Source organism: Phallusia mammillata, chromosome 5 (genome assembly GCF_965637545.1).
Source record: "Phallusia mammillata chromosome 5, kaPhaMamm4.hap1.1, whole genome shotgun sequence".
In the NCBI taxonomy this organism is placed as follows: domain Eukaryota; kingdom Metazoa; phylum Chordata; class Ascidiacea; order Phlebobranchia; family Ascidiidae; genus Phallusia; species Phallusia mammillata.
In genome coordinates, this window is record NC_137256.1 from 2,033,286 (window position 1) to 2,055,714 (window position 22,429).

At 36.0% G+C, this 22,429-nt stretch overlaps 1 protein-coding gene and 1 long non-coding RNA gene across 3 annotated transcripts; one reads left to right on the forward strand and one right to left on the reverse strand.

Annotated features, from left to right (window-relative positions):
• The first annotated feature begins 11,805 nt into the window (after positions 1–11,805).
• Positions 11,806–15,302, forward strand: LOC145228451 (uncharacterized). Its single transcript, XR_013860079.1, has 2 exons — positions 11,806–12,686; positions 13,743–15,302. It is a non-coding gene; the product is annotated as an uncharacterized LOC145228451 (long non-coding RNA).
• Positions 15,303–16,018: 716 nt separating this feature from the next.
• On the reverse strand, positions 16,019–22,289 carry LOC145230452 (uncharacterized). 2 transcript variants are annotated; one of them, XM_080095883.1, is made up of 11 exons: positions 21,921–22,289; positions 21,813–21,862; positions 21,437–21,491; positions 21,298–21,371; positions 20,844–20,915; positions 20,670–20,760; positions 20,138–20,296; positions 18,902–19,036; positions 18,124–18,288; positions 17,901–17,967; positions 16,019–17,071 (listed from the first exon to the last, which is right to left on the reverse strand). In XM_080095883.1, the coding sequence occupies exons 1-11, from the start codon at positions 22,017–22,019 to the stop codon at positions 17,022–17,024; spliced, it is 1,017 nt and encodes a 338-aa protein (XP_079952009.1). In that variant the 5' UTR covers positions 22,020–22,289; the 3' UTR covers positions 16,019–17,021. The 2 variants fall into 2 exon arrangements, with proteins under 2 accessions (XP_079952009.1, XP_079952008.1); XM_080095882.1 differs by having other exon boundaries at positions 20,670–20,778.
• Positions 22,290–22,429: the final 140 nt, after the last annotated feature.

The window sequence follows — 22,429 nt, forward strand, 5'->3', positions numbered from 1 at the left end:
AACAAGTAAAGTTGGTAAAAAATATTTCTTACTTCCGTGTTTGCTGCAAAAAAAAACTTGGCATTATAAATGCGAATTCAATACTTGTGCAATATTTCCTAAAAACTAAATTCGTCAAGAAAATTCAAATTGTCCGTTAAGTTACGTTGGTTTGACGCAGGTTTCGCAAAATTTTCTCCACCATAATGTCATGTATTTTTCCAGTTTAAATCCACGGCCCAAACTCGATGGGTCTCGTGGACTTAAAACGATCGAATTTCAACATTTTTTCGATAAATTTTTGGCCAAAATTGTGCGAAAACACTCGCTGCGAAAGTAGGGACATCTGGCGGCACTTTCGAGTGCAGAAAAAAACACTTCAAGGCAAGAATTCGGGCTCCCTGCACCACAAAGTGGGCGTAGGATGTAGTCTGGATGGCGATATAGCTTAATTGCGTGCACTCCACAGCAATTTGCACCTTCCAAACACCTCCACACTTTACACTATGGAGTTTATGGCTAGCCAGGTGTTTACCACTGCAAACAACACGAAGTACTTGAACAATACATTCAAGGTAGCACGATTGGTTCGGTTTTCACAACAACAGTTGAATGTCTTCAAAGTTTGTTTACAAAATTCGCTCTGATTCTTTCTGTGATGTTGTTCAAGTCGGGGCAAAACGTGAACAACAGCAATTACTTAATGTTCGAAAGAGAACGTCAAAAATAATGAATTACTTCAACAAACTTTACCCAAAACTTGATCAAACGTTTAAAAAAATTCGTAAAATGAAGATTCTATTTAAAATACCACAGACACTGAAGTAAAAGTAGCTTGAACGAAAAAACAAACATTCAGACAGCTTGTATATAGTCCATATATTCTACACATGTACATTCTTGCACTAATGATGTCAACACTCAACAGTGATAGTTGAATCGTCTGCATTCCAATGTATTTAATAAATACAAGGTCTCTGGCAATTTTATTTTTGATCAATTAAGATTGAGGAATGAAAAACTGCTTATTTGAGAGCACTCGTATCAAGTTGTGTAGGATCTGATGCAAGGATAACCCATAGACAGAATCCATATGTTTTACGCAACCACACGAAAAGCCAATGAATAATTTTGCCCAACTAACAACATATGCTTAAGTCTCCAACACTAACCATCGTATGTCACGACCGATTAATGTCACCAATCTTGTTTTCGCAAATAATATTTACATTTATACAATAGATGTAAGTTCTGAGCTTACATCTATTGCTATAAGGCTTTTTAGTCTTCATCCACCAAGCAACGGACTGGGTGATTCCAGCTTTAAGTTTCAATTACGAGTATTACATTTATACAACAAACAAAAGGCTTCAACAAAACTTAACAGGCTCCCAAAACAATATAACAGTTTATTGAGCGTTTAATATCCTTTGCATTCGTAACTTCGCAAAGAATTTTATTTTTGAAGTCAAAGACTAAAGGAAAACTGCAGACTAAACCGCAAAAACAACAAAATAAATCAAGATAACCGAAAAAAGGCCTTAAAACTTCTAAACAAAACTTCCATATTTTCAATTCAAGCTTATTCTGCATTGGGCCCCGGTTTGAATGAATCACGTAGAATCTTGGAATAATAGTCCAATTGTTTAGGCATAAACTTTGGATTGTTTAAAATGCTAACGCGATTTGCATCATAGGAGTTGGAATAGCCGAGAGTGTTGAAATCTCTGCCATGCACAGCGGTCGGGTTATTGGTAGATTCATAATTTGCCTGTGGTTGATATGCGTGCTCAAGTGAACTGCACTGTTTGTTTTGGGGCAATTTTCGCCAGTTCTAGCCAAGAGTGACTTGGCCCTTTTTTGCTGAAACCGTCTTAACGTTGATGATTTCCATAGCACACCGATTTGTATCTAAGCAACCAACTATTTGTTGTTCCACTGTCGGTCATGTTTAAGTTGTGGTTCTACAAAAGTTCATGTGTGAAACCTGTCATAGTACTTTGTGCAACAAAAAAAAAGTAAAAAAGACGGTTTGCAAAAAAACTTGAACACTGTTTTGTAAAAAATAATCGGCCAATAGACATGGCATTAACTTGACCAGAGGTTCGTGAGATGGAGGACATTGGTGCTTCGGCAATATGCTGTTGTTGCCAATCAAAGTTAATTCAAACTGGATGATCTACTGGCAATTTGTATTAAAACACGAACAAGTCTTAAGAAAAATGTTTTTACGGTTGTTTTTTAAGGTATTCGTTTGGTATGAAACATTGGAACTTGTTACTTTAATACAATTGTCAAAATTTTAGGCGTCCACTTTGCAAAGTATCACCGACTCCACGCAAGCATCAATGCAGGCGCCAGGCTGAGTAAGGGAAATCCCTTTGTGTAAGTTTAAACCGAGCTGCGTTGCCGTCAAGGAATAGTTGAAGTTTGTGCGTTCCATTACTTGCGCCACCATTAACATCTCGCGTTACATCAAGTAGCTTCCTCAGCTCGACGTAATTCATCCATAATACGCGTTTTACGGCCTTGAATTACACAGGTGCGCGCGACATTTGTTACGTCACAATGGTAGGCGCTTAGAGAGAACGCGCGCGCGTCCTTGGGGGTGGGAGGGGCGGCGGTCGTTTGCTCCAGAATCGTGTCCGTTAAAAGATAATGGAAGTAGAAGCATCTCGCGAAATTGACGGTAATTTGGCGTTGACCTCGCGGTAAGAGAGGCGTTGCCAAGAAGAATTCTACATCGTTTGACCGCGGTTAAAAATCGCGTTTTCTGGGGGGAGGGTCGGTAGAGGGATTAAGAACGTAGCGTTTGTTTGAATCGCGAGCCTTTCTCACATCCCAATCGAATGTTGATGTTGGGATTTAGGTAATAGGCTGGAATTGGTAAATTTGTTTGGGTAAAATTTCTGCACGTTTAAGAATCAGTCCCTGACCTGAATAAGTTCATGAAAACTTGTAAAACAGAAAGTTAATAGTGTTGGAGCGATTCTGGATTTGTTTTGTTTTTCAATTGGTCATATTTCTGAACGTTAAAAACAGTCCCCTAACCCAAATCACAATAATTTGTAGAGAAATAAAATAAATTGTGTTATAGCGCGTATTTTTTTTTTGCTTTAATACTTAGTCGATAAAAATCTTATTCAAATAGAATATGAACACAAACAAATAATAACTGTTAAATTAAGCCTTGAAATTTACAACATAGAAATGCATCAGTAAGTCAAAAAGGAATTTCGATTGTAAAAGTTTTGTTTCGCATTTGTTTGAAAGTTGTTTTCCTCTTTTGTGGATGTGTAAGTAAGCAGAAAAGCAATGCCACAAATTAAAAACCACACCATCAACAATACAAGGGGAAACTCCACAGAAGATACACCTTAACAAAGTTAAACACTTAACAATGAGGCCATCAATCGTGATGTTTTCCATGTTTGTGTCAATCCCTGGGCTTTTCCGTGTTGTGTATGAACATAAGAAACTATTGAAGCGATTCTCCTCAAAATGGAAAGCTCTACAAGTAAAGTGATGCTAGATTTATTCCCACAATACCTAGGACGGATTACACACTGCTTCTCCTGTCAGTATATCTGGGTTAGTTTGCGTGCATTTTGGTGACAAATGGTCGTTAACACTCTCTACGACCGGTTGCTATTTTCTCATTAACTCGCAGTTAACTAAACTTGTTTGTTTAACCGCTAGTGACGGCTGATGGGAGTTAGTTTAACAACCAACATTGCTTTGTAATTATCTTTTGCCAAAGTCGTATAGGGACCCAAGGTATGCCAAGTGTCCTTTGTGTGCGTTTGACTTACAGCAAACTATAAAAAAAAAAAAAAAACAATACAACTTTTGTAAAGCTAATCTAATAATCTTAGGTAAAAAATTTTCAGTTTTAAATTTTGTAAACAAAACATGTACAAGCCAATATTTTTACAGAAGAAACAAATTTAATGCTTAAATTTACCAGGAATCAAAATGTTCAAAGCGGGGTTAAAAAGACACAGAAATTTCCATTAACAAGTTTTTTTGGAGTTTTAAAAGATTACACGAATTTTAAAAAACAAATAGTTTTTGGAAACCGAATTTGACCAAGTATATAACAAACTGATTAGAATTTTGGGAGTTTGCCTTGGAAAATGAGCTAATCTCGTTCGGTTCTGCGTCTTTAACAGTTGACGTCGCACGTTTATATTATAATATGTGCGCTGTATATATGACAAGTTCAACAATGTTTACATAGAACAGCGACAACAGACTACGTTGGTTTGCGCTGTGGTGAGAGACGTCTAATGTCGCAAACTATAAACACAAGCGGACTTTCCAAACTCTGCGAGCCGAGGGGATTTCTAACCATCCCTGTGTACGAAGTGGTTGAAATTAAAACAAGGTTTCTTGTACAGAATTTGCGCTCACCGTAAATTTATTTCTGGTAGTTAAATGATCACAGGACAAACCGTTAACTCAAACATACTATTTAACAAACTTCGTGAAAAAAAACAGAGATGTGCACATACGATTTTTATGTTCGGAAAGAGGTAGAAAGTAACAGGTTTGGGAAAAAAATATTAAGAGCCTAAAAGTGAATCTGGTATACAAGTTAATAAAAAACAGAGAACATAATTTTTTTTGGCAGCTTTAAAAAACTTGTTTGTATAATAAACTGAAAAGTGTGGCAAATGCATTAAACAAATTTGACCGAATTTTAAACCATAAACTTTCAAAGCCATTTTTGGGTTTGAAACACTAATTTAAACGGATATTCTAGCAGCCCGATTTTTTCTTTATTGCATCTTCTGATAATCTCCTCATATGTACATTCCAGGGTAAGTGTAAACAACAAACCTAAACATAAAAAGTTTCTTTGCCCACCTAACCCCCCAAAATACATTTGCATACAAGTATTGGGTGAAGGTCAAGTTACGCCCCAATGTCAACGATGATTTTATCAGGGTAATGTGTGGTTTGGTTTGAATTTCTACACCTTAAGTTTTGGGCCTTGCTTCGTGAAATTATTGGTTCAGTTGCAAGCAAGAAATAACTTACATCATATTATCATATTTATATGATCCATGTAACTTTTGTAATTTAGAAAACCTTAAGGCAGATGAATTACAGTCTTTACACAAAGTTAATACAATCTACACTTGGTGATTTGATTAAAAGTCCAGTACAAACAAGTAGGGCAAAAATTGGAAAAATAATATTTTCCTTATTGTTGATGCTTCACTCAATATCGCATTAATTTTTTGTTTTACCTTCTTCGGAATTGTAGAAATATCAGTTGTAGAGTCGACAATGAAATTTCGAAAGTCCTTTTATGCAAATAATGGATTTACCTTAAAGGCCAAGTTCTTGCAAAACCCGTCAGTCAATGCAAAAAAAACCTTGTGGTTACTAACTTGCGAGATTAACCTACACGCCGACCTTCAGGAAAAATCTGCAAACTTTTTGTTCCTTTCTCTTTAAGTTAATATAACCCACACAAAACCGCAATACACTTAAGCGAAATGTTTTCTTCCAGTGTTTCCCATATAGTTTTACCGCGTATTTACACAAAAACCGCCGGCCAATCGTCAAGTGCCAATCACCAGCACGTTGCACCTGTTTGCGTGTTTTGTTGTTGTTTGTTTCTTTTTTTGGAAGTCAAAGCAGAAAGTCGATTGTGGTGAGTAAAGTTTTCCAACCAAATTGCAAGTTTAAACTAGGTTTCGCAAAAATAATTGTATTCAACATCGAGGTATACTTCAAAAGTAACACATGATTCGTTGCACTTAACATTTACTTTAGAAAGAAGCGCAAAATCCTTTTACAATTAATTTCAACCATAATGCTTTCATAAATATTTTCATAAGTAGTGGACACAGAACAACACTTGTTAACAAAGTGGCTTCTCTTGCACAAAAACTTGCAGAAACAGGCCTTAAATTTGTCTGTGACTCCCGCTGAGAAAAATACTTAAGTAGATTTTGCTGTAACATTTAAAATAAAATAACGATCAAGCAGGATTCTCAAATATGTTTTCTTTTGGTTGTCATTTTTCGCAAGATAAAATTTTTGCCCAAGTTCTATCCACGGATTTGTCGTGCAAAAATTAAACAATAGCTTCCTTAATTACTTCTCCCCAAAGAAGGTAAAATTAAATCGTCAAATTGACCGCCTTATTAATCTCCAAATCCGGTAAAATCCACCGTTGTAATCTTGCGCTAAACGTGAAATATTGGTTTCATCCTTTACCCCAATATTTGTAGATGATAAATTGTTAAACAAAGACATCAAGATGTGGCATAAACGGTGCGCCAAAAATTAACCAAAAACCTTTAAACTTGACGCAAGCCTGAAAATTTTCTTCCTAAACCATGTAGACACCACACACTTACAGGTTGGAAGACATTCGCGAGTTAGCAAATGTCGCTGAATCATCAAGACACAAAAAACAAACCATTGTCACCGAGTACCACGAAATTGGATTTAATTTCTTTCTCGAAAATTTAAACTCAAAACACCGGGTGCATAAATTTTGGTTCAATTTCATAGAACAGTTGTTTTTCGTTTTATAAATTAATGAAAACAATTTTGCGATTTTAGGATAAATTCTGATTGAAGGGTTTACTATATGTTAAGAATTCAAAGATACGATCGGTCTAAACTAGAAAGTTATAATTTCCCACATATTAGGCCGCCCACGCTTCGGATTAAGGGGTGCAAAATGTTTCCGTGTCTGTGTGGCGAGACAGTAGAAAACAGCATCTGATAAAACGATTGTTTACAGATGGGACTTTTGTCATTTCAAAATTTAGTGCCGTGTTGTTTATATTCCCTTTCGTACTTGGATTTGGGTTTACTTTTAGATATGTGAGTACATTAGCATATGTGGCCAATCTTTTGTCATCAACTGCACTGATAAACCCTCACAGGCCAAAACAGTGTGCACTACGTATAGATATCTTGTATTGGCGTCATACTTTTATACGTTAACCGTGAAAAAGTAGACTCGACCCGATTTGCAACAAGATTACTGACAAAGTGAGTAACAAAGCGAAAAAAACGTCAATCCCGGACTGGGACGTAGAACAAAAAGAACTAATTACAGGACGCTAGTGACACCAAACGGAAGTAAACCAACAAACTCGATTTTCGATTGGTGGCGCCAAAGACAAAGCACAAGTATCAACATCAGTCGTTGGTTTCTGTCAAGTAAAACAGTTCATTCGTAGCCACAAAACAACTTAGTTATAAATCCTGGTACATTTTTTCTGGGAATCTTTCCCTGTTCTATTGCCATTGTCGCCTTTCATTTTGTAAACATTTCCCGAACTTGTGATTTTTAAAACAGCTTACAAAATATAAAAGCAAAAACAACGGATCAAATGTGCAACCTTTTGAAAAACAAATCACATAAACTTTTGGAAAACGTTTGCCTTCGCTGGCCGAGTTATTTATGATTCTCATTGAAACAGTTCAAATCGGTGCTATTTTATGTGGCAAAATTTACTTGTTACAACTAAACTGATCCCAGACTTCCACATGCACTTTAGATTGCTTGTACACCTGATCCGAACCTCCTTCTCAAACTTTTCTTTAAAGGTCACAACTCCAAGCAGCTATTTGTCTATTCTGCTCGAACATCATTTGACAAAATTCGCAAACAAAACTTTTTCCAGAAATGAAACAAAGAGAATCGGATTAAACTGAAGCTTTAAAGGAAGCGACCACAACACGTGAGAGATTGTCGCTATTTTAAGGCAGACGGATACAAAGTGGTCCGCACCAAATAAGGGCCGTAGGAAGACAGACAGAAGCTGAAAGACAATGAGATTTTGATTCCACAAAATCCGCTAGAGTGCGTGAGTGATTCTAATCCACCACACGACATAGAAATCACCCGCAAAGCTGCAGTTTCATGGCTGGTTGCCACTCCATGCACGAAACAACCCAAGGCAAAAGGTTTCCACAACAAAACACAAAAAAACATGTAAGTTATATAAATGAAATGCTTTGTCCAAGTTAGGCAGCAAGGTTTCCACAAAAGAAGTCTCGTGTTCTGTCTGGCAAATGTGATAATTAGGCTGCAAATTCCACGTTATGTGCGTGACTGTTGATTAACCTAAGGTCCATCTTAGGCACTCTGCACTTCACCATCTAAGGTCGCGTTTTAGGATGCAATTATGGGGAATAGTTACGAATACCTTTACTTCACACATTTCGAAGGCATAGTTGATAAAGATACTGGTAGGTAGAGCGGTTTCATCCATTTCACATACACAACATGGCCTTATATAACGTCCAAAATCGACGTAAACACATGCTTTATTGTTCAGAAGTTTCGGCAAATGCTCACACCATTAGTGACATTTTTTATCTTAGGTTTTAAACCATTGGAAAATATGGTCTTTTTAAGGTGGCCATTTAAGTAATAAAAGGCTACGGTCTAACAAATCAAATAACAAAACAACCACCAGATGCGTTTCAACTATGGCGTTGGTCACACAACACTTCGAAAACATAACGAAATTGAGTTTTTTAGCTTAACAATATAACGTCTAAATCCCTTTGCCATCTCTATCAGGTTGCAATACACAGCAAATGATTCCTAAACTGTAATTTATCTCATCTCTAACTAAGTTTTGGAAACCGTTTTGCTTTAATTTGAAATGTTTCGGTTTTTAGGTTAGCAACGGAAAGTTACCTTAAACCGCCTAACTTATTTGCTCCTTTTTTTAGCAAAATTGACCACAGAGGCAAGTCTTATAAAATGTCACAAAAAGCCTTCAATACGTTCACAGAAGACTAACCAGACATCCACTACCCCGAATACAAGGTTAACTGAAGAGAAAACAATAAATCCATCACCTTTTTAAAGGTAGCTGAATCATGAGATAACTAAGGACAACTCGAATCGCCTTCATCAACATAAAAGCAGGACACGAAAATAGAGAAATGTGTTTTCCGACGCTGTCACTGACGTAGAGTATGACGTCACAATGATAATGTCGCGATAGACGATTCCAAGGAAAACTTTGGGTTTAAAGACAGCAAAGCACAAAACACAGTGCCTTCTTTTCCTAACGCATAGTAATTTTTAACAAACCCTGTTTTTAAGTAATCCGTTTTCAGAAAAGGTTGTAAAAATATATTTTGAGCTCATAAGATATTAATGTACAGATGTACACTCATATCAATTATTGTAAAAGGTTTAGTTGTCTTGTCATGTGACAATTGACGTCAGTCTCCTCAAATACATTTCGACCTCCTGAAAACTCTAAATTTTGTATGCTAACTTACTTATAAAAATTAAATTTTTACAAACTGTCGTTACAAGTAGCAGCCTGTACCACTGCAAGTTAATATTTGCAAACTAAATGGATTTAGAAGTCCGTCAACTTATGTTTAACTACAAGAAACAAGCGATGCTGTGGTACAAAGCATTTGTCCTAAACATTTGAACGCTAAAAGGGCATCAAAGGTAAACAAATATGAAGAGTTATGAGCTATAAACACCCAAGTCAATAGCGTTCACAGTAATACGTGTTTAACAATCGTATTTTAGTAGCAAAGTAAACACAGGGGTCAGTGTAAAACACAGGGGTCAATGTAACTATGTAATCGCCATTTTGAAACTTTGTTGTTTGATAATACTAACAGGAGTTACTTAAACAAAAACATAAAGGCTTATCCTAGGATTACATAAGGACTCTTTGAATCTGCTTGTACAGCTTAGCAGATCAGATAGTATTTGCTTGTAGACCTAACATCAGCATCAAAATACTAGTTGTTTCATTTTAAGTTAGTGACCAGTGTTAAAACGGCTTCGGCAGAATCGCCGCATATGTAAGAAGATTTCATAAAATACAGCGTCAACTTCTTCTGTGCAATGTTTTAAGATCTGTTTCAGTATCAAACATAAAGTTGAGTGAATTTGAAATGATTCTGTTTTAGTGCAAATGCAAAGCTGTCCGAATTTGGTTGAAGTTCTTCAGAATGTTATTTAATAGTCAACATAAAAAAAGAACTAAATCAACATCGTATTCTTGTCCCAAGTAATACACGGGTTTTTAATAGATATAATTCACAAGTTTAGTAATACGCCATTCAGATTAGAATGACATTATAGCACAGGAAATCAATCACGATAAAATTCGTGGCTGTGTTGTACAAAATGGAAACAACCCTTAAGCTATTTAAGTCATTCAACCGCTGGGCGTGAAAATCACAGCAAATCACGAAATTGTGTGGTTTGGCTTTAAATTACTCTTTCTCACAATTCCATAATAGGCAAAGTTAGATGATGGGGAAACATGGCACTATAGATAAATAATAGGCGTTGCATAGAAGTTGGATGTAATTTTGCCTATTATATAACAGGCAAGTTTAATGCAAGTTATATAATTAGAGCAAGCAGCATATAATCTATCAAGCAAAAAGTGCCAAAATACCCAAAAGCTTTCTTCTAAACTCTTCTGTATTTTACATTAATCTTACTTGTTTCAAAACATACAAAAAAGACTAACCAGACAAACCATAATTGGGCTACATGCAGCAACTGCACTATGTTCATTAAGAACTTTGAAACTTATTGCCTTGGTTACATGCAACATTGCAAATATGGAAAGTAATATATGTAACAAAGTACTCACAGCTCGGCAAAGTCCTGTTCTCGAATAGTTGACATCATATCTAAGTTTCCTCTGTGCAGCAGAAATAGTAAATCATCCACTTTTAACCGCGACTGGTTGCTTTTCCGAATGTTAGAACTGTTACAAGCTTGCTACTGACGCAGAGAAATCCTAATACTGATTTCAGGATGCACCAATCTAAATAAAATACAAATCCAGGTGACAAATAGTCGTCGATTGTTACGAAACACAAGATAACACTCGAAAACAATCTAAGGAAACTGTATTAATCGCCATCGGCCATCGCAGCACAGCTCGAGACTTGCCGTCGAATCGCTGCTGCCGAGAAAAAGAAGGTATGCATCTATGACGACACAATCGCCATCGTTATCACGTGATCGCCACTTTCGCGTCCAAAACAATAGAACAATATGACCGAGACAATTGGTTTGTTCGAAAACCCGGTCGTTAAAGATTGCACTGTGATCTATCCACTATTGTGGTGCATGAAATTGGAAAACGGTTTTATTTTTACAAAAATTGACGTTTAAAGTTATTTTGATCGTTTTCGTTTCTGTCGGTGGTCTCAAATTACTTTGGAAATTAAAGTTTGTTGACATTTTGTCTTTGAAATGTTCGACACAATTTGAAACTTGTATAGTGTGCCATGTTTACAAGAAGCTTTGTAAGAAAAAAATGCACATGTTGTTGTTTACGTTTTCAAAATAAAGAAAGAGAGAAACAAACTTATTACACTAAATTACAGAGCGTAGAAGTTCGGAATTTCAAATTAAGATAAACAAATTAAGATAAATGAGTACTCCAAAACCGTTTTCTCAAAATTAAAATTTCCAGGGATCTTGTAGACATAGTAAACTCCATTTCAACATTTGAACAATGGTCGTCGTTTATCATAAGTGCAAGGTCTTGTCGCTGAGAACTGTATTTCTGATGAAGCTACTTGTTAGGTATAGGTTTATGTTTAGTGTTTCTGAAACAGATTCAGATGAAAATACCAGGATCATGTGTCATGAAAATACGAATACTGTAATCAGACTCGATAATATGCACTTTCAACTTCTGTATACCCAACAGAACTGTGTTTTTTTACTCAATTTGTGTGACAATTTGAAATGAAACACGTCAACGAATCGCCCAGTACATTCAACCACCAAACTATAATAGTGCATAATTTAGATTTATAAATATCAAACAAACCCAGAAACCAACATAAACAAGTACCACTATTTCGTATATAGCTTTGATATCATTTACCAAAATATACACACACAAAACAATAGGAAAATAACAACAATAGCAACAAGTGAGACGAGACGGGAAAAGCGTGTTGTTACCATTGAGAACTGGCCGGACGACTTCCATGTAACATTACTGGTTGGACTTGTTTGGATTCAGGTTCAACCGGTGACAGAGAAATAAAGTCGCCGATCCAATCCTGCACAAAGTCACTTCACTACGACAGCTAGCAACACACACAGGAGCTTGTGAGCTTTATGTGTTTATGTTTACGTTGTTTATTAGGAGTTAAATTTTGTGGGAGTTGCGTTTAACTGTTTTGGATCTAAGCGACCATCTCGACTAATTCATTTCGAGCAACTAAAAAAAAACTACAGCTGCCTCGAAAAGACCAATAAGGAAAATAAAATAGTTGAAAGAAACATTTGTTTACCGAGAGTTGGAATTGTTTTTTCAGTTTTGTTTTTTTGTAGAAAAATTAACCAAAGTGCTGTTTTAAAAGAAGATATTTGAAATTCTAAACTAAGTTGTTTTAAAAAGATGGATACACCGGAATATTTGACATTTAATTACCAAGGAATTACTTTCAAACAGTCCAAGATTTGTGATGATATCAGCATGTATCAAGCTTCATCAGAAACTGACAAAAATGTGTGAAAACGTTTGAGCTTGCAACTTGAACTGTGTTGAATTGGATTAAAATAACAAGAAAACAAATTGTCACAAAGCCAGCAAGAAAATCAATGTGCTGTCGTTGGAAATAAAATGGAAGAGAATGTTATCACAATGAGATTTGGAAAAGACTTGAAACCAAATGTTGAGTGAAAACTTTGGACTGTAAGTTTTTACAGATAAAAGATGTCTTGCAAATGGTATCGGGCACTTTTTTAAGAATTTAACATGACTATTCTCCATTTTGGCCATTGGTAAGATTATGAAAGCAAGTTTTGCAAACGTAAAGTAAAAAAGCGTGTAGAAATAGAAGGTGGTGTATAGACTATATAGCAGCAATTTTCGTCTGCCCTGGAGCTATAACTAACGCAGTGAGCGCCGGCATGTAAATGTATACACAGCCCGGGGGCCTTATAGCGATTTCGCATACTTATGTGTCTGCTGCCATTCAAGCACCACGCCATCTCAAGGTCGTACGCACGTCGGCGAAGGTCAAATGCGGTGCCGACATTTTACTTGCGTAAATATACAAAGATGCGATAAACTATGTGAGATTTCTGTTTAAGGACATTGTGGGTTACTATCACCAAATATCTATGAAGGAGACATATTCAAAAACAAATTGGACTTTACAGCGGCAAAAACATATTTTCCCAAAATGTACAGCTTTGTGTTGCATTACTCTTTTACAATTTAGATTTTACACTTATTTGTAACGTTTATAGACACACAGTTTATTTATCATTGATAAAAGACAGCCGGTCTGTTTCCGGTAACTATTTTGTTCAAGATGAGAAAACCAATTGGATATCAACAATTGCAACCAAGTTATAATTTGTGTTTCAAAGAGGTTTTAAATAGATGCATAGTTGACCGTAATCAGCTTGGGATATGTCGCAACTTCACAATAACTTAACGAAACATAAAACTCGATGTATCATCAATTCAAATACCACTAAAAACCTAAATTTACTAAACGAGAATCAATGTAGCATCAATATTAAGTAAGTTGGTGATTATAAATTCAAGCTGGATAATTCACAAAGTTCATATTAGCGAACAAAAAATCTAGAACTATGCGTAACACTTCGCGCTTATTAGTCTATGTAACGCTCTATTTTTAAGTAAAATGCTTTAGGACTAGTTGTTTTTTTATTCAACTCTTTAAACAACTGGCAAAATTTCCCAATTTTTAGCGAAACAAATTTCCCAATTTTTCAGGCGAATTTGAGATGGAAATTATTGACGTCGACGTGTCAAATGACAAGTAATTCCCCCAAGTAACCTGATCTGCGCTATTATCCTTGGCAGGTGTTCACCTACCGCGAAATATGACGCTGTTACTCGTCTGTGACGTGTACAAAGGCACGTGGGTGGTGTTGAGTGAAATTAATACTTCACTACACAACTGGGAATTTTTGTGGTAGATTTTATTGAATTCCAACGTTTGCGTAATACTGATCCGTTTATTCGATCGTTATAGGTTTGCGTTTTACTGAGTAACCTTTAGGTTTTTTAACCAAATAAGGCAGTTTTCGAGGAAAAGTGGTTCGCCATTTAATTTAGTTGGATCTTCGGTTAACAATGGTTCACAAGCCTTTTAATAACTGAAAGTACATTGGTTGCGTAACAAGTAGATTGCCAATAAAATTACGCTTAACGTTTGGGTCGCCTTAAAAAAATTTGTGAAGCACTGAAATAAGCAGTAGGCTCCCCACAAATATCACTGAACAAAAAAACTATTTTTGCATTCACGAAAAACCTGGCAAATCCCTTCGTGGTAGGCGACCACTCTTTACAAAAAGAGCAAACCAACAGAATGTAGCTTTATGCGCAACTCAAGACTTTACTAATTGTGTGCGATCCTGCAATAAAAACCAATACGAAGTTGTAAAACTTTAAACGAAGTAAATTAAATAATGCAGCGCGGCAAAGTGAAAAACAATCTTGACCTTGAAATAAACGACATTTAACCTTAAAACGGCTAAAATATTTCAGAAAGATATAGCGCAAGAGCCACGTGACCTTGAAATTGCACCAAATTTGACCTTGATCATGGTTCGCAAAAAACGTTATGTAATATTATCTGCCGAAATAGCGCATTGTCTCATCTTTGTAAACAGCGCGATACCGGGCACGTTTGCAATTTGACCTTGAAATTGCTCGAAATGTGACCTTGAACGTTGTATTTTAAGAGATTTACAAAATTGTGTCGCCGAATAGCAATGTGCAAATCTTTCACACTGACATGGTAAAAGGGTAGTTTGTAAGAGAAGCATTAAAATTGCGTGAGATAAAACATTATCACCCTGGGAAAAAAGCTTCGGATTGTGTGGGAATGCTTGAGAGACCGAGATGTGCATTATGCGGGGATGGAAGCGGCAATTATCTTTCTTTTTCCCCGGTTTGTCCTAATGCAATGTATGTTCGCAATTAAAAATAGGCTTGGTTGATTCGAGTTACATTGCTCTGTGCATTATTATGTTATCCAATGTTATTCTATCGCATGTTTGGGTAACTGAAACATTTATTTAAAATTCATCGCCGCATATTCATTGTACTTTCTAAAATAATTAAACTGTTATGGTATATCAGCATTTGTCCTTACATTTGCGTCGACATTTTCTTGTTGAAGCTTTATTTCTTCAATACAATTATGTATAATGTCTGCAAAGGAGATTGTTTGTAATGAAAGAGTCTTATGCGCGTTTTCAAGTTGCTTTCAACAATTTGGCATATATATAACGGAATACCTCATGTATTAAAAACCTATAAACGAAACTGGAGTGAATCGTTCTTTTAGATATTTGTCGTGTAATTACAATTTTTAATGATGATATAACTAGCCTAATACCACCAACGTGTGTACGCTTAGTCACTGCTTTCGTAATTTTGTATTGCTTTTAAGCCGTCGGGTATCTTTAAAACTCACAAAAAAGTGCCAGTAATAAGTTCATCCCTACATCTCAATTTATACACACTTTGACAGGGTCTTTGATACCAACACTTTTCCCAATGGAGAAATGTCTGACACTTGGTTAAACTATTGAAAACACCATAAGATTTTAACCATACAAGCCTGTATATTGTGCAAAACATTTTTGACATTTGATTTAGTCAACTTTAGGTTTCGCTTTGATATTTTCTGTTTGTTATAATTACAACACACAGCTGTCCCGATCATATTGATAGTCTACCACGTAATAAACAAGTAAAATGCCGTGAGGTCCTTAGAATAACAACATCACAAAATTAATGTCAGAAATGGAAGGGCATCTTATTCAAAAGTAAAACAACAAAAAAATGTAAATCAAAACGCTTGTTTCAAACCGTTTATTATTTTGTTAACATTTGCGTAACATATTTTCTGATGTACTTTTTTTACAACAGAAATCAGATTTGTTTAACGGACTTTAAGTCGTTAGAATCGCTGAAGGGGAATAATGTCCGAAGTCCAGTCCCTTTGCAAAGTTCTTGCTCAGTAGCACCACCCAACGGCAACTGATGGTGATTATTTAATGAAATGACAAATCAACAAAAATAGATGCGAATTGTTTGAGGTACATTACTCAAGAAAAAATCATAATTCCAATAAAAAAAAAACATTGTGGCAGTTACAAGTTAAAAAATCAAATTGCATAAACACAAACACATTGAAGGGGGACTTTAACAAAACTTTAGAATTAACACAGAATTTTACTTCCAAGACAGGATAGATGATTACAAAACATAAATACAAAAACACAAGACTAGTCACAGTAGCCAAAAATTAACACGAGCTAAATCAATAACACAATGATTTCACACCAACCACACCACCTCACACAAATAAGCAAGCACCAACACATAAGCGAGTTTCACAAATTATCATTTAATATTTCTTTGATGGAACTTGATTTTGAAACACAAAGAGCAACACGGCGTGATAAAAAAGGAAAGAAACGAAGAATTTATACAACATAAATAAAGTGCCATTAAACCAATGAACTTGCGGACAAGAAAGGGAAAAAATCCCAAGTAGTTTTGCATTTAAGCAGAAATTTTGTCACACTGAGATACTTTTCAACACTTGTTGCATAAAACCCCATAAATTGCATCAAACTTCGACATTATTTGTTTGATTACTTCACCTATTGGTAAAAATAAACATTGATTGATTGCTTTTACAAAAGTGCCAAACTCTACTTCACTTTTTGTGCAAATGAAACAGACACACATTGTGTTAACACCACAAGAAGCTGAAACCAACCACAAATAGCCCAAAAAACCTGAAGAGAAAAATCTAACAAGAGCGACACAGCGAATGAAACTTAATAGCGCAATTCAAAACAGACAAGACCAAAAAACACAGACGCAAACATAAGGAAATCACAAACCAACGCAAACACTTGAAAATATTTGACACCTTGGAACAGAACCAAACCCGGAAAGGTCAGTCAACCTAAATGCGGAACAGAGATTTCGAACTCCGATAACCGTTACAATCACGAAACGGGCTTGCTACATGAAAATATCACATTGGTCAATGTAAGGCCCCAAACAGCTCGCCTCTGTAACAACAAACACACGTTCAAGTCCAACGAAGGCGTTTGAAGGCAAAATGACTGTATCAAGTGAAACTGACGCACGTGTCGTGTGATATTTGATGACTGGTAACTGCTGGGAATAAATGATTTGCGGTGTCAGTTTGCGTAAGATCGTGGCCTATCCCTAACTGATAGTGGTGGCCCAGTACTTCGTGAGTTCTATTTGGCCGAGAACCAGACCTTAAGGTCAATTTTGCGGCTGCTATGGCGCAACACATGTATGACGTAACAATAGATTACGCGCGCTATTTTGGCTGCATGAAACTTGGACGCAGCAAGAGATGTTTATGTAACAAAACTTGCAAGTTGGACAAGAAATGTTTGTTTCTCGAATCGAGACAAAAATTCATGTCATTAAGTTTGTGTTGATCATCAATTTATATTTAACAGATTTTGATCAAAGTTAATATGTGTTCTGTACCACGCCCGACCGAGCCCATCCCTGCAAATTAGTGTAAGCAATCTTGCTAATTTCGTTTGTTGTCAACCAACACAGTTTTTTGGTTCCAAATTATCGATAACATAACATATTAAGTCAACTGTCCTATTTTCTATTACACCCAGTAGGCTCGTATTAGTTTTGAAGAACCAAATTTCACCATCATAAGGTGTGGCATAAACTTCAACGAACTGATTCAGCTAAAATCCACATGAACAACCCAAATCGTTCTCAATTAAGTTAAGTAACTTTTTATCTTTCAGACAAGAAAAGGGTAATTAGTTATAAATGTCAAACCGACCGGTATTGCTGACAGGTGATCACGCGCGCCAACTAGCGGATATAGAAACTCACCCATTTCTCCGCTATTTATGGTTGGAAAGCCGGATGTAGATAAGTGGCTGTAATATTGTTCGGAGAGCTAAAATAAGAAAAAAATAAGTTGTTCATGAGCTTTCCGAGTCATTAGGGTTAAGGAATATAGTAACTTTAAAAAAATACAAAGGGGATTGGACTTTTTACTTTTTCAAGCAGATGGATCAATCCTGAAACTAGGTTTCAAAAAATAATTACACACCATAATGTTTTCCATGTGTTTCTGCTCGTGCGCCACACATGACTCAGCACGCGTGAATAGTTGTGAACAGAAGGAACACTGGGTCATCGGTGCGGATAAGTGAGTTCGCTGGTGACGTTCGAGAAGTTGTTTGTTCATCGAAGACTTGCCACAAACCTCGCATATCTGTTGACAAGAAATAATTGTTAAATGCAACCAGAATTGTGGAGTGGAGGTCGGTGGATTTGCGCTCACTTTTTAAGGATCGGAGTAGTTTTCGAACAAATAATGTGGAGTCGGAGTTGTTATATTTTCGCCGGCTTGGGACTTTTCCCAACTTTGTTAAAATGAACGCAACAAAGTGCAATGTCAAAGGCTTCGAATTTTTGAAAAGTGGAGTCAAGCGTCGAGATTTTTTAAACCGTCGCCACGACTCTGCAAAAGATGCTAAGGTGGGATAGGAACCGCCAACCTAGCAAACACCAAGTAATTGCCAACCAGTAAGGATGAGCCAAAATTGTCAATGTCTGTTGCCAATTTAATGCTCAGTTAGTTTGTGCGATGCTCGGCCGAGCACAGAGCATTAAAACCAGCGATGCTCGGTACCGAGTAATCGGGTTCTGACTCGTTTGTGAGATTAAAGCAACTGTAGGTTGCTTAGGTTTTTTCAAAAGCATAGGTTTTTAATCAGAAGTTGTAGTTCCTGGGCGTACAAGTACATTATTCAATTCCAACTCTGAGCCAGGTTTTAATTCTGTACAATTAAAGCAGGTGACTACACCTAATACAAAACTTTTACCAGAGAGGATTGTGAAGTGTGGTATGTTTTAATGTGTCTGCAAAGATCGGGCTTGACTGCAAAGTCCTTGTCACATTGGTCGCAGGGAAAAGGTCGTTCTCCTGTGTGGAACCTCTCATGCCGACGAAGATTGTTCTGCAACAAAATGTATATTGTAACACAGGTTGTATTGTTTATTGCCGGTTGTGCAAAACGGATAGTTTATATACGTGGTAAAGAATGTCTGGCAATGACGCTATATTTATAGACAGCATTGATTTGTTACTTAATTTTTGAAAAAATATATCGTATGAACTACTATCCTCCACAGCCGCAAACGCGCAGGATATGCACAAAATTAAAACACGCCTGAAAAAACTAACAGTTAAAAATAGACCGCTGAAAAAAAAATAGGGCACGAATGTTAAAAAGCACAGCAGATGCACCTTAAGACCACTTTTAGGATAAAAAAAAAACTTTAGGTGCAAAAAGCCTGCAACCTGCTGTGATAAAAACAGTTATATCGGCTAAATTGGATGAAGTTAGGAACGTTTAGTTGCGCCAAAAGTAAAGGGTAAACCCACAGCTCTATAAAACGCATTAGACGTATGAACAGATCCATGTAGTGTTTCAGCATTTAAGTTTCTCTAACAGTTAGGGGTCGTCAACCCGCGGCTATGGAGCCGCATGCGGCTGTTTGATCCCTCGGATGCGGCTCAGTTTTTGAAATTATCAAATGTTTTATGACACTTTCTGTGGCAAGTATGCCAAACACAAAGTCGAAAATGAAAATTGCGTTGCAATAACATGAGCGTACCCGCTGATAGTAGTTACAATTAACCGCCTCCACCATGAAACGCCAGGTCTGAAAGAGGCAAATTGGCGGCACGCAGGTTAACAAACAGTTACTTAATATTGCAAAAAGTCGAGGTCGTGAGACCAGAAACTTTCTTTTCAGTGGCAATCCATTTTAAAATGGCTTTGTGGCTTTTTTACAATGTGAAATTGGTCTGAATGGCTCTTAACGGGACAAAGGTTTTAATTTTTGATTGATCTGTGAACAAAAGGGGACAAACTAGATTTTGTTTTGATATTAGCAAGTGAAGCTGCGTAGCATATACTTAACACACACCTTGCTGAAGATGTCCTAAAGGAGACTTCAAAATGTAGGATTAGTAATTTCGATTGATAATTGAGTTAAGCAAGAGGAAAGTTTATGAAACATGCCTAGCAACAACACTACACTTAAGCACACACCTTGTTTGACAATCCTTCCCCACAGAACGAGCAGACATACATTCTTTCCTGTGTATGCGATTGCATATGATCCTCCATGTGGCGTTTCTGATTAAACTTTTGTCCACAATCATCACATGTGTATGATCTCAATCTCAGATGCACAGCTTTAGCATGATTCTTTAAACAAATCACACAAGTATATAATTGAAAAAACACATAATGATTACTTTAGCTTTTGTGCTTTACATATGACCATAGTATAACTAGTTGTGAACTTTTGAAACAAATTTCCCTACCAGGACATGCCTAATTTGTTTAATGCTTTTTTTTACCAAAGAGTTTACTGATAGACAAGGCAAACCACAAATAATTCATTTATTTTATACAACAGCACATTCACTGCCACTGCAGCCAAACTTTGTAGAATCTGCCTTCAAGTCACACAGCCTGTTGCAGTAACCACAGTGTATATAGATAAACTTTCTTTTGATTTGATGACATTAGTTTAAAAAATGTTTACTTGACAGCACAAAAACTAAATCCGACCAACCTCAGCTCCAGCAGAATATTTGTAATTCTTGTGACAAAATATGCATTTATAAGCTCTCCTAATGTGGCTTGATATATGTCGACCCAGCGCTCTGGATGAATGAAAGCAACTAAAACATAAGCTTTTGATGTTTGGATGTGATACATATGACAGGAATATCAAAAGTGAACTTACAGGTTACATAAAACGCACTGCTTCATATTTCCTTGGTGTGACAACAAATGACTGATAAACGATCTAGGATGTCTGCATGTAAATAAACATGTACTGGAATTTAATGTAATTTTGGCTCATCTCCACTTTACATTAACACCAGCTTTCCACCACCTAGTTTTATAAGAATGTTTACTTAACAAGTCACATATATATGAGTGAGCTGGAAACACTGTTACAGCCTATTAAGCTGGTAGCGAAAGATTGACTGTTAAAGGTAGGGTAGCCACATAAAGCCATGACTGAAAGTCACATTCTGATAGTTTAACAAATTTTGTATGTTGGATTTGGTACAGAATTTTTACATTGGAAGATGGTGACACTTTCAACTTAGCATAAGTTTTCTTATGTTCATAAACAACATAAAAAAGTTCAAGAAGAATCATGACAAGGTTTCACAGACAAATAATCTTACCTAAAAGAAGACCTACATATAGGGCACAACAGAACGGAGCATGACGCACCAATGTTAAGTAATCGAGTTGTTTTCTGTTAAAAAATAATGATATGAACAAAAATAAATATTTAACCAGCAAATTTTGCAACTCACATACTTTGGAACTTAAATTCAGTTCACTGAGTTGAAAGTGGCGAAAGTATAAAAGTCCTCTACAAGAAAACAAAACCTATATTAACACTTTTAACAGCAGACAAAAATCATTTAGTCACATTTTGATAGGCATTAAAAATCACAACAATTGTTAAGTTGTATCTTAAACCAAGTATAAAGCATGGACTTATCTGGTAATTACTTGACTAATTTATTAAGCATTTCATGCAGTTAAACAGTTTATATGCTACTATATATATATAGTTTGCAAATTTTATCTGTATGATTACACCTCTTGGTTTAACCAACTTTATCATTTATGACTATGATTCTAAACATTTATAAGATGATTCAATTTTCATTACAAACTTTTAACTTACGAAAAAGCTCGATGGGATCTATGTTTGACTTTGAGTTTTGTGTGAAAATTCTGCAAAGGTTTAAAGCATGACAAGATATTTGAACATCATCAAACCATTTGTTCCTACCTTCTTGTGACAAACTGTAGCATGATTGCATGGAATAGTTGGAAATGCAGAACTTTCAGCAATAACAATAATTTGCAAACTCTTATCAGGTAATTTCATGATAATGTAACAATATCAGTCATTTGATTTGAATAGTAACTAAACTCCGTTAAAACAAACAGAACAGTTAAATTAGCTTGCATGTAACTTTTTTAGTTAGGTCCGTAGCAAATTAGCAATCACGAATTCGCCACGGTTTAAAGTTGATCGTTTATCTTCTGAGAAAAAACGGTTGTCTGTTGTGCACAAGCGTTTTGTCTCTAGCGCTTTTAGGTAAAAAAAACTAACGGTATGCGAGATATCATTCTTAGAAAACAATTTAAAACTCTGCTATTAACCAAAATTTGCTTCTCTAAAGTACTTTGTCTAAACTCTAAACCCACTGACGAAAATTTCAAAATGGCGCGCCAAGTTTTTACACATAGAAATATTATATTTTTAAAGTAAAGCGAAATATTTCTTTTTTTTGT